Source organism: Peromyscus eremicus, chromosome 8a, assembly GCF_949786415.1.
Source record: "Peromyscus eremicus chromosome 8a, PerEre_H2_v1, whole genome shotgun sequence".
In the NCBI taxonomy this organism is placed as follows: domain Eukaryota; kingdom Metazoa; phylum Chordata; class Mammalia; order Rodentia; family Cricetidae; genus Peromyscus; species Peromyscus eremicus.
In genome coordinates, this window is record NC_081423.1 from 70872210 (window position 1) to 70889283 (window position 17074).

Consider the following 17074-nt stretch of genomic DNA (forward strand, 5'->3'; position numbering starts at 1 on the left):
TCAAAGTTCATCCCCTTTACTAAGCACTAAGCGCTTTGCTAGTCTCTTCATGGCTATCTGCATCTCCTGGTTCCTGAGGGTGTAGATCATGGGGTTGAGCATGGGGGTCAAGACTGTGTAGCTGATGGACACAGCCTTGTCCAAGGGAAAAGGAGTGAATGGCCGAGAATAGATATAGATGCAGGGAATGAAGATCATAGACACCACGATGATGTGGGTGGTGCAGGTGGAAGCCGCCTTCCGCCTGGCCTGGCCTGAATGCGACCTCAGCATGACCAGGATGACAGTGTAAGAGATGAGGAGGAGGAGGAACCAGATGAGGACCAGCATCCCACTGTTGGAGATCATGAGGAACTCCAGGAGGGAGGTGTCCGTGCAGGCGAGTCTCAGCACTTGGGGGACATCACAGTAGAAGTTATCCAGGACATTGGGGCCACAGAAGGGCAGTGGGAGCATCAGCAACAGCTGGACAATGGAATGGACAAAGCCTCCTACCCAGGCAGCCACCACCAGCCCCACACACAGCCTGGTGTTCATGATGGAGATGTAGTGGAGGGGCCGGGAGATGGCTATGTAGCGGTCATAGGCCATCACAGAGAGGAAGAAGACAGTCCCACCTCCCAGGAGGTGGAAGAAGAAGATCTGGGCCATGCAGCCCTGGTAGGAGATGGTCTTTGTTCTGTGAAAGAAGTCCACCAACATCTTGGGGGAGGTGACTGTGGAATAGCTGAGGTCTATGACGGCCAGATTTCGGAGCAGAAAATACATAGGCATGTCCAGCCGGGGATCAAAGGTCACAGTGACCATGATAAGGATGTTTCCCACCACAGTGGTGATGTAGACAAACAGGAACACCACAAATAGGAGTTTTTGGAGTTCTTGAGTCTGTGAGAACCCTAACAGAATAAATTCTGACACCCATGTGATGTTCTGGGGTTCCATGGGGCGCTTCCCACGTGCCTAGAGAGAGATGACACAAAGTAAAAACATGGTGAAAATTCAGTTAGGTTTTTGTTTGTTTGCTTGCTTGCTTTGGAGGATCAAGATTGATTGGTCAAAGTTATTTCAAGATATGGCTTGACAGAGCTTTCTGGGAGGATAAAGACATTGCCAAGTTCATGTGGGATTAGCTCCCTGACCACATCTGGCACTGCATCATAGGCATGGATAGGTAAGCTCCCTGCTCCCCTGGACCACAATGTCTTTGTGCGACAGTTTATTTCTAATTCTTTTTCATACCTCCAGCATCCAGCATACGGCCTTGTGAAATCTAGCTTTTACAAATCTGTTTGAATCACTTGGTGAGTGGATAAACATGCCATTGCATGCCTGGGACCACAGGCCCATCCACCTATGTGCACAAATCCTAAGAGGATACAGAAGCTGAGGACGTTAGGTAAACAGACACTGCGTGGCAGGAATTGGGGGCGGGGATATACAGGCTTCCTGGCTGAAGAAAGAAAGGTGTGCTATAAGAAAGTGTGGTGTACACAGACAGGTGGAGGGAGAGGCAAGCAGATGATCCTGGATGGTGAGCTGGGACGATTCATGCTGCTTACATTTTTCTACTTCTGTGCTTCTCTGATGCCATGTGTGTTTTTGTTGTTGAGTAACGCAAGCTCGGGACAAACAGTAATTTTCCCGAAACTGTCATACTGTGTATTTAAAATTTATGCAAATATTCTAGAGACTATCATGGTCGGCAATCTTTGTGATGTTTTACAAATTTAAGTATGGCGGCTGAAGAGATGACTCAGCAGTTAAAAGCACTTCCTGCTCATACAAAGGACCCAAGTTGAGTGGCTCCCAACTGCCTGTAGGACCAGGGGACTTGATGTCCTTTTCTGGCCTCTGTAGGTACTGCGCTCACATGTACAAATTTACACACGGATATAACTACAAGTAAAATTTAAGTATGGTGAGTAGGGACTGGTAGAAAATATAAAACAGAGTTCTCCAGAAGATTATCTACATCGCTAGGCAGTGGTGGCACACACCTTTAATCCCAGCACTCGGAAGGCAGAGTCAGAGAGATCTCTGAGTTCAAGGTCAGCCTGGTCTACAGAGTGAGTTCCAGAATAGTCGGGGCTACACAGAGAAACCCTGTTCCCCCCCCAAAAAAAATGAAATAATATTAATGAGGAGGAGGAGGAGAGCTGGTGGGATGGCTCAGTGGTCAACGGCTTGTGTTAAGTCTGATGAGTAAGATTGACCCCAGAAATATACGTGAAGTTAGAAGGAGAGAATGACTCCACAAAGTTGTCCTCTGACCATGTGTGCCATGACAGGCATGCACCCCACACAGATACACTACACACACACACACACACACACACACACACACACACACACACACCATACCATGGAGAGAGGTAAATAAGATAAAATGTAAAGAACTAAGAGGAAGGCCCTAGAGAAGCGACTCAGCAGGTAAGCTTCCGGTGTTTGCCAGCAAAAGGACCAGAATTTGGAGCCCCAGGACCCAGAGTGACTGGGAAAGACACCTGATATCAACCTCTGGCCTCCACACACATGTGCACACCGAACACACATTTGTACTAAGTATGAAAGACCTCAGAGATACTCTAATTTTGATATTTATGTCTTTGTAGTATTTGGAATTTTTACTTTAAGTGAACTATGCATAAATCATGATAGGAAAAAGAGATTTGAAAATGAAGAAGAAAGACACGAAGGATTCTATCTCCTAGATAAGGTAATAGGCAGCTATTATGCAGTACTCCTGGATATACTATAATAGGATTTACTTACAATGTACCAGAGCCACAAAACTCACAGATGAACGTTCATACCATCACCCCACTCCCAAGTACCAAGCAACACTCTCAGAAATTTACCTGCTGGTATAAATGAAACCCGAAACCCTGTCTGTTCCTGAGAACCAGTTATGATGAACAGTTATGTGACAGACACCAAGTCCTGATACCACCTGGATGCCACCAAAGGTCTAAAATATTAACAGATTCAATTTTTGTCTTTTAAAGATTCAACTTTTGTGTTTTAAAAAACATTCAGAGCTTCTTATTGCTTACGGAAAAATACTTAAGATTTACCTATAATTCACCAACCACCTGAGAAATTGTAATTAAAATATAAGAAGAGAAGTTCATTTATTGGATTACCACATTGGCAGGATGAGTTTTAAAACTTGGACTCCTCAACACTGTGAAAGAGAGTTTAGGGAAACAGAAATCATTGTGCCTAACCATTCTGAAGACAATTTGAAATATATACTACATCCTTTTTTATATTCACTCATAAGCATTTGTTAGAACAATAAAATCTTATTCTTAAAATGTATATTTAAGTATATTCCATGCAGAATTCTTATACTATCAATAAAGCCAGAAGCAATTTAACAAACAAGTCCAGCATATTACTTAAATAAAATGTGACGCCTCCCCGTGATGAAATTCTAGCTGTGATAAGTATGCATTCTAAAATGGCATTTGATTATAGCAGATTTTTATTTTATTATATATTGATGTTATTTTAAAGAGATAATTACAAAACATTTTTAGCATTTAGAGTTGTTTTTGAGATAGGATTTCACTATGAAGCTCTGGCCTGAATGTAAATCAGGCTAGTCTCAAACTTGGGGTGATCTTCCTGCCCCCTGAGTGCTGGATTTGCTAGCAGTAGCCACCACACCTGGCTGACATTTTGTTAAAATGTTAGAAAGGCAGATAAAAAGATGAAAATAAAAGATCAAATTGCTAACAGTGGAAGCTAGTGTTTACACCTGGTTGAAGGAACTGACGGCATAGGTATATATTTTTCTCCTTTACAATTTTGCTCATTTTTCATAGTTTAGACATGGTCATGAGATTTCCACTTAGCAAAAGAAATATTACAGTAAGAAAACAAAGCTAGCAAAGAGGAGAACTGAAGTCTTCTTGGTGTAGTTCAACACCATCCCTGTCTGCTGAGCCCTGTCCTGGGTAAAGATGGCCTGAGCGCAGGGACACCTCAGAACACCAACAGGAAAGGAAGAGAAAGAGGAGAGAAGGGGAGAGGGGAGAAGGAGAGGGGGAGAAGAGAAGGGTGTGTGTAAGAGAGCCATCCCCCTCCCCTAAGCTCTGTGAAAAGAACACAGAGAACAGCAAATCCCCATTGCACAACAACCTATCCCCACTCCTTGTGACAGGTCACCTTGATGACTGCAGCCAGCCAGCAACCACGTGTCCTTTCTCCTAGCAGCCCAGCTCCATGAGACCCTACCTGTCCTGTCGTCTGTGATCATTTTCACTCCTTTACTTCAAACCCACATTCATCTCTGGCTCTCTGGTCTCCTAGCCCCTCACCCAGCCAGGCTTCCTCCCCAGACTCTGCACATATTGTCATCAAAACAGAGGAACCCTTCCTTTGAAATCACTGGCCAGTTATTCCTTCTATCTGACTCATTGTTCTGGGCTCCCAGGAGGGTTCCTGCCTCCAAACAGTGCTCCGTATTAATCAACACTCTGATGCATAGTATGTCATCACGTCGTCAACTTCTCAAGAGATATCTTCCCCCCATCTAATTCAAAATGTTTTCAAAAGAATTCCAAGGCTTTCAAAATTTCAAAAGAATTCCAGTTATTGTCTACAGGGAAGAACAGACATTTAGGTAGAGTTCCAGGAGTGTCCTCATATCTACTCTAGAGAGGGGTCATCTTTCTAGAATAATCTGCCATTTAACTAGGAACCACAATCATTTATTGTCATGGCAATACTCACCAGTATTTATTTACTGGGTGTTTCCTGTGTGCTAAGTACTGCGCTAAAGACCAGACACATCCTCTTATGTAATGCTTATAATGTACAGGAAATACAAGGAATTATCTCTATGCAGGAGTACACTGAGACTTACAGCAGGTAAATATCCACCCAGATCACACTGAGAATGACCAGCAGAGCCAAGTCTGATTGGCCCCAGAATCTGCGCTCAGAACTACCATTCTCTTCTTCCTGGCTTTCCTCTAAAAAGCCTCAGTGTCAGCCAAACTGAGCCCCTCCAAGGTCCCTCAGGTGACAGTGCCCCATGTGGATGCCATTTGGCCTTGCTCAGTCATCAGAATCCCACCCTTCTCTGAAGGTGCAGGAGTCACTAGGTCTTCTAGAACATTGTCCTGTGTCAGTATTTTTCCATAAGGATGTGTCTACCACCTCACATGTTCTTATCTCAGCATGAGGTCAATATGCCAGCGACTACATGGTGCTCAGTGCACACACCCTCGCACATAAATGGCTCCCAAAAGAACACTTGTTCTGTGGTGACTGGAGCATTGAAGTGGACCGAACCCCTGGCAGCTGAAAAATGGGGGAATAGCTCCAGATGAAGACACCTGGAAAGGAATGCAAGGGTCTAATTCCTAACATGGAGGTCTTTGCCTTTGAAAGGTCATCGTTCCTCCCACAAACCCCTAAGAACCTTTGCAAACGTTTCTTCCACCTCTAGGAGCAAGAGAGTGGGCTTGGAGGGGCTGTCGACAGGACAGACGTAGATGCAGGTGGAGAAAGCAAAGGATTCCCAAGCACTTTCTGTTGTGACTCGGCTGTGTGTCTGGTTGGTCATTGCTCTTAGGAAATCAGTCTGCATGACTCTAAGAGAGAGGAGAAAAAGTGAGCTCCCCACACAGGAGTGAACCATTATAACCTCAGTGTGAGCAGCAACAGGCTCTGGTAGACACTGACTTAAGAGCGGGAATGATCATGCTGAAGAGTGGCCGTAGGGAAGAAATGAAAATCTGGGCTGAGTAGGAGAGCGGAGAGGCAGGAGGAGGAAGGGGGAAGCAGAGAAGGTTAAAACGGGAGTGGGAAGTGAGAGGGTGAGGCCTGGTTGTCTTTTCTCCGGGTGTAGGAAGAAGCTGCAGTATGGCTGTGGGCGTGGGGGGAGAAAACCGTGTCTATATTCTGCCTTCCCTCCTACCCTCTGCGCTAAATTCTCCCCAACACATAAACCAGTATAGACAAAAGTCTCAACTCCAGATAAAACTAGCTGTTCTCCAAACCTCACTCCTCCAGGCTGCTTGCCCAGGGACTTCTCCATACCTTCCTTCTACCCTATCCTGGTCTCACAACAGGTTTTATCTGGAGACTCTCAGCCGTGACTTGGCCATGGGAAGGACATTGAAGCCATCACCTACCTCCAGCCCAGATGGCCAAGGAGACTCAGAGCCCCCATCTTCTACCGATCCTTCTGCTGCAGCCCCATTCCCCTGTTCTGTCTGGGGCCAGAACATAGAGGATTGGCCTTAAGAAGGACAACGTCTCAAGGGACAGAAGTTAGTCTTAATTCTTGAAGGGAAGATGGGCTTGGTCTGCTGAGGGCGAAGGAGCGATGGGAGTTATTAAAAAAAAAAGTATTTCAGCTGTTGCATCAGATGTAGATAATCACTGAGATACTGCCTTGGGGACAGTGCTTTCAAAATGTCAGCTCACAGGACCAAGATAGCAAGAGTCCTGAGGGGAAGTGAATCCGGGGAGGTCTCCAAGAACGAACACCCTGGGAGTCAGCACCATGGACAGCATTGGGGTTAGAAAAGTGTCATTGTGGTTGGAAAAGGTGTCCTAAGACACTATCCAAGTCGCCGTCTCTACCAAGCAAACCCCAAAGCCTTTCTCACCTGCACTCCCTCACCTCAGCTTCCAGTCTCCCTTCCTCACAGCCAGAGTGAATTTACTCAGTAGACATTGGCTGCATTCGCTCTCAAAACATAATTCACATCTGAAACTCACCGTATTTCGGGGTTGTATCCAGGACCGCACACATGCCAGGCTAGTGCTCTCTCACAGCACTACAGCCCCATTGGTCCTCTTACTTTCAATTTTGCCCAAGCTTGCCTTGAACTCACTCTACAACCCAGGATTACCTTGAGCTTAATATCTTCTTGTCTCAGCCTTTCAAATAGCTAGGGTTCCAGACCCATGCCACTAGATTCGACATAAATTCATTATTTTATTTTATGTTTGGTTTTTCAAGATAAGGTTTCTCTGTGTAGCACTAGCTGTCCTGGAACTCGCTCTGTAGATCAGGCTGACCTCAGACTCAGAGATCCATCTGCCTCTGCCTCCCAAGTACTAGGATTAAAGGTGTGCGTCACCACTGCCCGACTATTTTTTTAACTAAGCTTTTTTTAATTTGTTCATTTATTTACTTTATGTATATGAGTGTTTTTGCTTGCATATATGTCTGCATACCATATGTATACCTAGTGCCAACAGAGGCATCAGAGTTCCTGGGACTGAAGTTAAGACAGTTGTCAGCTGCCATGTGGGCGCTGGGAATCAAACACAGGTTCTCTGGAAGAGTAGCCAGTGCTCTTAACGGCTGAGCCTTCTCTCCAGTCCCTAAACTCACCACTTTAAAGTGTACAATTCAGCCAGGTGGTGGTGGTGCACACTTTTAATCCCAGCACTCAGGAGGCAGAGGCAAGCAGGTCTCTGAGTTCAAGGCCAGCCTGGTCTACAGAGCAAGTTCTAGAACAGCCAGTGCTACACAGAGTAACCCTGTCTTGAAAAAAATCAAACAAAGGGTATAATTCAGTGGGATTTTTGTGTCCAACTTTGTGTATCTTCATCACTGCCTCCAGAACATTTCCATCACTCCCCAAAGACACTCGTATCCATTAGCAGCCACTATCCGTTCTGTTCTAAATTCTCAGCAACTGATAATCTGAGTTTGCATCTGTGGATTAGCCTGTTCTGGATATTTCATTATTGGTTTTGCATCTGATTTCCTTTGCTTGTTTTCAAGTTTCATCCATGTTGTGACATGCATCAGTACTTCATTCCTTTTCATGACTGAAGTATATTTCATTAAATGGATATACCACATTCATTTGTCCATTTATTCCAATTATTGGGCATTTGGGCTGTTTATACTTTGTAAGTATTATGGTTAAAGATGCTAGCAACATTCATAGAAAAAGATTTTATATGGAGGTACACTTTCATTCATCCAAGATATATACCTGGATATGGGATCTCTGGGTTTTATAGACCAGTCTATGATAACATTTTGAAGAACAGCCAGAATGTTTTTACCAAACACCATTTTAACACATACCAGGAGTGTATAAAGATTATAATTTCTCTACATCATTACCAGTACACTTTACTATCTACATTAGTTACTTTTCTATTGCTGTAATTAAAACACCATGATTAAGGCAACTTAAAAAAGAAAGAGTTTGTTTAGGCTTACAGTTCCGGAGGGTTAGAGTCCGTGATGGTGGAGTTAAGGCATGGCTGTAGGAAGTTCAGGGCTTACATCTTGAACTGCGAGCAAATTCTCAATGACATGAGTCTTTAAGCTCTGAAAGCCCACTTCCAGTGACACACTTACTCCAACCAGGTCACACTTCTTAAGCTTTGCTAAAATGGAGCCACCAACTGGGATCAAGTGTTCAAATGTCTGTGTCTGTAGGGGACATTATTTGTTCAAATCCCCACACCATCTGTCTTCTTAACATAGTCATCCTTGTGGAGATAAAATGGTATCTCCCAATTGTGATGTGCATATCCTCAGTGGTGCTTGATGTTTTATATGCTTATCAGTCATTTGTATAACTTCTTTGGAGAAATACCAATTCAAAAGCTTTGTGTTTATTAATTAATTTATTTTTTTGTGTGGTGCTAGGGACCCAACCCAATGCTTCATGAATATAAGACAAATACTCTACCAACTGAGCTATATTCCAAACCCTTATTTTTAAAATTGGGTTGCTTATTTTTGTTATTGAATTGTAAGAGTTCTTTGCACAGCTGGCTGATATTGAGCCATCATAAGATACAAAGATTAGAGGCTGGTGAGATGGCTCAGTAAAGACTCCTTCCACCAAGCCTGAAAATCTAAGTTTGATCTCCAGGATGCACGAGATAAGGGGAGAAATCTGACTCCTGACCTCTGCATATGCTCAGTAGTACATGGACACACACACGCACACACACACACACACCACATGCATGCACGCATGCACAATAAATAAACAAAAAAGCAAACAAATAAATAAATGCAAAATCTTTAAAGGGGAGATATATATATATATATATATATATATATATATATATATATTCTCCATTCTGTAGATTATCTTTTCACACTTTTTGAAACAGGGTCTCAATATGTAGCCCAGGCTGGCCTTAAATTCATGATCCTCCTGCATCTGCCTCCTGAGTGCTGGGATCACAAGCACCAAGCACACACCACATGGCTTACGTTCTTAAGAATATAATATGAAGCCGGGCGGTGGTGGCGCACGCCTTTAATCCCAGCACTCGGGAGGCAGAGCCAGGCGGATCTCTGTGAGTTCGAGGCCAGCCTGGGCTACCAAGTGAGTTCCAGGAAAGGTGCAAAGCTACACAGAGAAACCCTGTCTCGAAAAAAAAAAAAACCGAAAAAAAAAAAAAAGAATATAATATGAAGCTGGGCATGGCGGTACATGTCTTTAATCCCAGCACTCAGGAGGCAGAGGCAGGCTGATCTCTGTGAACCCAAGGCCAGCCTAGTCTACAAAGTGAGTTCCAGGACAGCTAGGGCTGTTACACAGAGAAACTTTATCTCAGAAAACAAAAATATGTTTATGATATAAAAACCACCTTAATATTTATAAAACCTGATGTGTTTATTTTGTTGTTTTTTGTTATGTTCTTGGTGTCAAATTTAGCATTCCGGTGCCACACCTGGGGACATGAAGATTTGATCTTATTTCACCAAGAGTTTTAGTTTTCCGTTCCACTCTGACGCCTCCACAAACCCACAAACTCCTCAGTGCCAGAAACCAAAAAGATCATGAAGCAGCTTAACCACCAGGAAAAGACTTTCATGGTCTGACTTTTAAAAAGTATCAATGACCACAGAAAGGACTCATAATCAGATGAATGAAGTAAGGACCCAGGCAAGAAACTTACCAAGTGCATGAAACAGTCAGTAACTAGGAGGAGAATTTAAACTTGGGAAGTGAATTCAGCAAGGAAATTAAGGCTCAGAAGAACAATTTCAGGAATTGCAGACAAGACTGAGACAATAATACATTTAGATATACATAAAAAAAAATGAATGAACGTGACCCAAACTTCCAAGAACTCTAGGCCGTATCCAAGAGACCAAACCTAAGAATCCACAGTCTAGAGATAGGAACTGAAATCAAACCTAAAGACATAGACTATCTATTCCATTAAATTATAGCAGAAATTTTCCCAAACCTAGAAAAGAAATGGACATGCAAACACAAGAGGCTTACAGAACCCCAAATAGACATGGTCAGAGGAGGAACTCTTCATAAAATATCACAGTCAAGATGTCGAAACTACGAAGCCTATAAATAATGCTTAAAAAAAAAACTGTTAAACAGAAAATGTCAACTCACAAAGGCAGAAGCTATTCCTCAAGGAGCTATAACAATTATAAATATTTATGTGCCATATCCTGGGCTCCTAATTTCCTAAAACAAACACTAAAAGGCATGAAAAGCTAGATGGGTCCTGCCACAGCAACAGTAGGAGATTTCACACCCAACTGTCACCTTTAAACGGGACTTCTAAGCTAAATATCAGCGAGGAAATTCAGACTTTAATTATACCATAGGTCAACTGGATTTAGCAGATAGCTATAGACTGCTTCATCCAACCATCTTTTCAGTGGTTCATGGAATCTTTTCTAAAGTCAGTCATATTATACGCCACAAAGAAAGCCTTAACAAATAAAAACACTGAAAGGAAGGAAGGATCTCCAATATCTTATCAATCCACAATGGAATAAAACTAGAAATCCACAGCAAGAGAAAGCACGCAACTCCTGAAGACTGAGTAAACACCTTAGAATGAACACTGAATCACTGGAGAAATCAGGGAGGAAATTAAAGTATTCCTAGAATAATTTAAAATGATAGCACAACCTACCAGATCCTCTGGGATACAGCTAAGGTCACTCTAAATGGGAAAATTTATCATTGTCAACGTTCAAAAGAAGAAACACAAATAGCCAATATGTATTTTTTTATATGCATTGGTGTTTTTGCCACAGGTGTTGGGTCCCCTGAAACTGGAGCTACAGACAGTTGTGAGCTCCCAGTGGGTGCTGGGAATTGAACCCTGGTCCTCTGGAAGAGCAGTCAGTGCTCTTAACCACTGAGCCATCTCTCCAGCCCCAACCAATATGTATTTTTAAGTGTTTGATATACTTAGCCATTAGAGAGATTAAGATTAATACTACTTGGAGACTCCATCTCACCCCCGTCAGAATGGTCAATGTCAAGAAAACAAATTACCAAAAATGTTGACAGGAATGTGAGGGAAGGAGACCTTTATTTATTGTTGATATGTGCCCCAGTGCAGTCACTAAAGAAATCAGTATGGAGCTTTAAAAAATTACTATATGCTCCAGAACAACACCTCGTGGGCATATTCACAAAAAACTCTAAGTCCCAGCAAGATATATTTTCACATCTCTGTTTATTGTTGTTCTGTTCATAATATTAGAAAGTGGAACCAGCCTAGATGTCCATCAACAGAAGAATGGATAAAGAAAATGTGGGGGCTGAAGAGATGGCTCAGTGGTTGAATACTTGGCTGTGCAATCATGAGGTTGGAAATTCAGACCCCAGAGCCCCTGTAATAAGCCTAGCATCTCACAAATGCCTGCACCTTCAGCTCAGAGGGATCTAAGTGCTTATGCACACACACCTGCACACATGTGCACATATACTCAAGCATATATGCGCACACACACATTTTAAAAAGAAAGAGGGGTTGGGGATTTAGCTCAGTTGTTGAGCGCTGCTTGCCTAGCAAGCGCAAGGCCCTGGGTTTGGTCCTCAGCTCCAGAAAAAAAAAAAGAAAGAAAGAAAGAAAGAAAGAAAGAAAGAAAGAAAGAAAGAAAGAAAGAAAGAAAGAAAGAAAGAAAGAAAGAAAATGTAGTACATTTAAACAATGGAATCTTACTCAGCCTTAAAAATGAAATCATGACATTAACAGGGAATTATTGTATTAAGCAAAGTGACTCAAATCCAAAAAGACAAATGCCACATCTTTTCTCTTATGTGTAGATCCTAGATTTTAATTTTTATATATGGATATGTGGGGTGGGCACAGGCTGTAAAACTACAAACAGCCCATGAGAAAGGAGACAGATGTCTTAAGGAAGGGAGGGTAATGGAGTCCAGGCAACCTGAAAGGAGCACAGGGAACACTGAAGGATGAGACAAGTGAGGTGCCAGGGGATGGGGCAGAAGTGAGAGAGGGTAATCAATGAAAACAAAGCACGCACGGAAATGGGATAATGAACCCCATTACCTCCTTCACTGATTTAAAAAACAATAATAAACACACGAATGAAGGAGTTGTATAGCTTTAGCCTTGTGCTTAGTTCTCAATGAACTAAGTCCAATTAATTTGTGTATAGAGCAAGGTAGCTCTCCAAGTTCACTGTGTTGCATGTGGCTGCTCAGTCGTCCCCACTGTTTGTTAAGAAACTGTTCTTTCTCCACCAACTGGCCTTTGTCATCCTTGTGGAAAACCAACCGCCAGTAGATGCCTGGGTCTATTTCTGGATCCTTGGTTCTACTCCATCAGTTTGCAGACCTGTTCTTACATTAGCACCATATCATTTTGATTACTGTAGCTTTGTAGTAAGCTTTTAAATCAAGACATAGAAAGAGCTCTTATTTCATTTTCATCAGTGTTGATTTGGCTCCTTGCGGCCCCTTCCATATAGGTAAGAATTTGAAGACTTTTTTTTTCCCAAAAAAATGAAGAATTTTAATAAAGACAGACATTCAAACTCAGGTCCCCATGGTTTTATGGCAAACACTTTACCATCCGACTCATCCCCAATCTCCTCCTGTCTCTGTTTGCTTTGGACTGTGAAACTCAGACGGCCTGAAACTCCCCAGGAGCACAAGCAGGCTTCGGAGTCATGCTGCCTCGGCCTCCGTGCAGATCTTGTCTGGCTAAGTGGTCTCTTTCTTGCTGACATCAAGACTGCCTTTATTTGTTTGTACGTGTACGCGTGAGTGAGTGTGTGTGTGTGTGTGTGTGTGTGTGTGTGTGTGTGTGTGTGTAGAGTTCAGAGGATGACTTTCGGGAACTGGCTCTCTCCTTCCACCATGTGGGATCCAGGAATCGTACTCAGGTTGTCTGGCTTGGCGGCAAGCACCTTTACCTGCTCAGTGACCTTTGATTCCAATGAACATCAGTGTGAGTCTCCTTAGTTTGTCCTGCTGACGTGTAGTTGATCTTCTTGGATTTATGTAGATTTATATCTTTAATAAAATTTGGGATTTTAAAAACCATTATTTTTAAGATATTTTTTCTGCTCCCTTTATTTTTTCTCTCTCTCTTTTTTTTTATGAAACTCACAAAATACATATGATGTTCACATTCTTGGCTTTCCAGGGGTCTCTTACATTCTGGTCATCTTTTCTTGTTCTGTTTTCTTCTGTTCCTCAGACTGCGTAAGTCCATGTGTTCAATCCTCAGGGTCACTGATATTCAACCTCCCTTCCTCCCTCTCTCTCTCTCTCTCTCTCTCTCTCTCTCTCTCTCTCTCTCTCTCTCTCAGGGTTTCTCTGTGTAGCTGGCTGCCCTGGAACTTGCTCTATAGACCAGGCTGGCCTCGAACTCACAGAGTTCACTTGCCTCTGCCTCCCAAGTGCTGGGATTAAAGGCGTGCACTACCATGCCAAACCTTAATTTTTTTATGCCTAATTAAGTCTCTTGTTAAACTCAGTATTTTTTTTTAATTTTAACTATTAACTTTTCAGCTCCCCAGCATCTCCATTTCCTTGTAATAATTTCTGTCTTTTATTGATATCTCCCACTTACTCATATATCACTCACCTGATTTCTTATAACCCTCTGTCCACGATTTATTTTTTCTTTTCTTTTCTTTTTGGTTTTTCGAGACAAGGTTTCTCCGTGTAGCTTTGTCACCTTTCCTGGAACTCTGTAGCCAAGGCTGGCCTCAAACTCACAGAGATCCACCTGCCTCTGCTTCCCAAGTGCTGGGATTAAAGGCATGTGCCACCACTGCCCAGCCAATTTACTTTTTCTTATTTGAGCATGTTTAAGAAAATTACTTTAATTGTCTTAAATTTAATTCACCTAATAAGTCTGGAGCCTAGGGTTCCTCAGGGACACTGTCTGTCCATTTCTCTTTTCCCTGTGAAGAATGGTATGTTCCTGTTTCTTTGTGTTCTTCAGTGCTCTTGTGGAGGAGTGGCCATTTGAATACGGGACATATTAACCATGGAACTCCTTTTCTGGGACTGTCACTGTCACTGGAGGAAAGTCACAGTCATCCATTTATGTAGTAAAAATTAAACAGCAAGAAAACCAACAACCCAGTTTAAAAAAAAATGAGGCGTAGAACTAAACAGTGTTCTCAAGGGATGAAATACAAATGGCTAAGAAACACTAAAAATATGTTCAACATCTTTAGCCATCAGATAAATGTGAACTAAAACTTCTTTGAGATTTCACTAATTTATGTATTTTTAGAGGCTGTAAGGAGTCTAACATTAGGCACCAGCATTTGGGAATGGTCATTTTTTAAATTTATTTTTGTTTTATTTATATGTATTTGTATGTGTGGGGTTATATCAGGTATTTGCATGTGTCCGCAGAGGCCAGAAGAGAGCATCCAATCCTCTGGAGCTGGAGTTCCAGGTGGTTGTGAGCTGCCTAATGTGGGTACTGAGAAGTAAACTCTGGTTTCCTAGAAGAACAGTGTTTTAGTTAGGATTACTATTGCTGTGATGAAACACCATAACCACAAAACAAGTTGGGGAGGAAAGGGTTTATTTAGCTTACACTTTCATATCTCTGTTTATGATCAAAAGAAGTCAGGACAGGAACTCAAGCAGGGCAGGAACCTGGAGGCAGGAGCTGATGCAGAGGCCGTGGAGGAATGCTGCTTACTGGCTTGCTCCTCATGACTTGCTCTGTCTGCTTTCCCACAGAACCAAGGACCACCAGCCCAGGGATGATCCCACCCACAATGGGCTGGGCCTTCCCTGCATTGATCACTAATTAAGAAAATGCCAAGCCAGGCAGTGGTGGCACACGCCTTTAATCCCAGCACTCGGGGGCAGAGCCAGGTGGATCTCTGTGAGTTCGAGGCCAGCCTGGGCTACCAAGTGAGTTCCAGGAAAGGCACAAAGCTACACAGAGAAACCCTGTCTCGAAAAACCAAAAAAAAAAAAAAAGAAAAGAAAAGAAAAAAAGAAAATGCCTTACAGCAGATCTTATGGAGGCATTTTCTCAGCTAAGATTCCTTCCTTTCAGATAATTCTAGTTTGTGTGTCAAGCTGACATAAGACTAGCCATCACAACCAGCAAAAGCTCTAGCTGCTGAGCCATCTCTCCAGGCCCTGGGAGGGTCTTCTTAATGTATCCTTATGTGGAAGAAGGCACAAAGACGAGAGAAACCAGCTCCCTTCAAGTCCCGTTATCTCATTCATAGGAGAGGAGCCCTCGTGGACTAATTACCTCTTACACTTTAAGACTTAAAGTCTTCACCGCTACTTCTGTCACACAAAAAACCTCTGAATTTTGGAGGAGAAGTATTCCAACCACAGCAACACCTCAATAGGCAGTTTCCGCACAGGGAACTGCCTTGTCCCACCATCCTGTAAGAACATAGAGAAGGCATCAGCTACAAAGCGAAGGTCCCTCTCCAAACATGACAATTTGCTGGAACCCTGATCTAAGATTTCCCAACCTCAAGGACTGAGAGAGATAAATTTAATGTTGTTATAAACTGCCCAGTCCAGGGCATTTTGTTACAGCAGCGCAAATGGACTAGCACACAACTATAATGAAATCACACCAAAAAGAAAAAAGAGAAAAGGCATGTCTACCAAGTGCATCAAAACTATATCCTTGCCGGGCGGTGGTGGCCCACGCCTTTAATCCCAGCACTCGGGAGGCAGAGGCAGGTGGCTCTCTGTGAGTTCGAGGCCAGCCTGGTCTACAGAGTGAGATCTAGGACAGGCACTAAAACTACACAGAGAAACCCTGTCTCGAAAAAATAAAAAAACTATATCCTACAGTTAGAATACCACCCAACTTCTTATTTTACATAAAATAAAATCTAGGGGCACTGGAGAGCATATAACAGCAGACAACTTGGGGGGAAATGTCAAACTTGAGTAATAACCAAAATGATGGTTAGCACCTTGATATTTGTTATTCCTTCCATAGCCACTGGCTTAAAATAAGCCAGTAGGGGCCAGAGAGATGACTCAGATGATCGCTGATTGCTCTTGCAGAGGACCCAGGTTTCCCCGTACGCGCACATGGCAGCTCACACCCATTCGTGCCTTCACGTCCAGAGGATCTGACTCCCTCTTCTGACTTTCACAGGCACCGGGTGTGCACACGGTTCACAGAGAGGCATGCAAGCGAAACAGACACGTAAAATAAACTAAAATTAAATCAATCTTTATTTAAAAAAGAGAATTAAGAAAGGGGTGAAAGGACATTTGCAGTATTCTTTTCTCTCTTTATTTTTAATCACCTGGCCCCAAGTCAGATCCAGGCAAGGGGAATTATGAGAGCACAGAGAAACTAAAGGTTCCATTTTATAGTCAGCGAATGAGGAAATGGGGAGCCGAGACACCAGATTGTGCAGAGAAAATCACCGCAGAGGCAGCTGGGAACAGACTCTTAAGCCTGTGCACGGGGAGAACTGGAAGCAATCTAGAAAAGTCTTTGGAAAGTGGGGCGTGGCATAAACCACTACGCCGTTCCCACACTGGCCCGGAGGTGCTCCACATGTGGTACAGACCCAAATGACCTTTGAAAGGTAATCAGATAGTGGCCTCAGATCTCACATAAGGCTGGTCAGAGAGGATGATCCAAGCTAACAAACCAAATCGGCCTCCTCCAGAACGTCGACCAGACCCTATACAGTATCTCCAGGACACAATCTAAAATTACTTAACACACACAAACGGAAAATCTTCAACAACATGCAAGAGGATAGACAACCAATGAACACCAGCCCTGAGGAAATGCTAACGTTAAATTTTCCAAGGCAAGGTCGTTGGTATAGAGGACATTTACTACC

General features: G+C 42.9%; 1 protein-coding gene across 1 annotated transcript; it reads right to left on the minus strand.

Moving 5' to 3' along the window:
- On the minus strand, positions 1 to 942 carry LOC131916299 (olfactory receptor 4D1). The gene has a single exon (XM_059269609.1). The coding sequence runs from the start codon at positions 940 to 942 to the stop codon at positions 1 to 3; it is 942 nt and encodes a 313-aa protein (XP_059125592.1).
- Positions 943 to 17074: the final 16132 nt, after the last annotated feature.

Excerpts from the sequence above, each read along its gene's own strand:
- LOC131916299 (XM_059269609.1), bottom strand. The coding sequence starts at position 942 with ATGGAACCCCAGAACATCACATGGGTGTCAGAATTTATTCTGTTAGGG.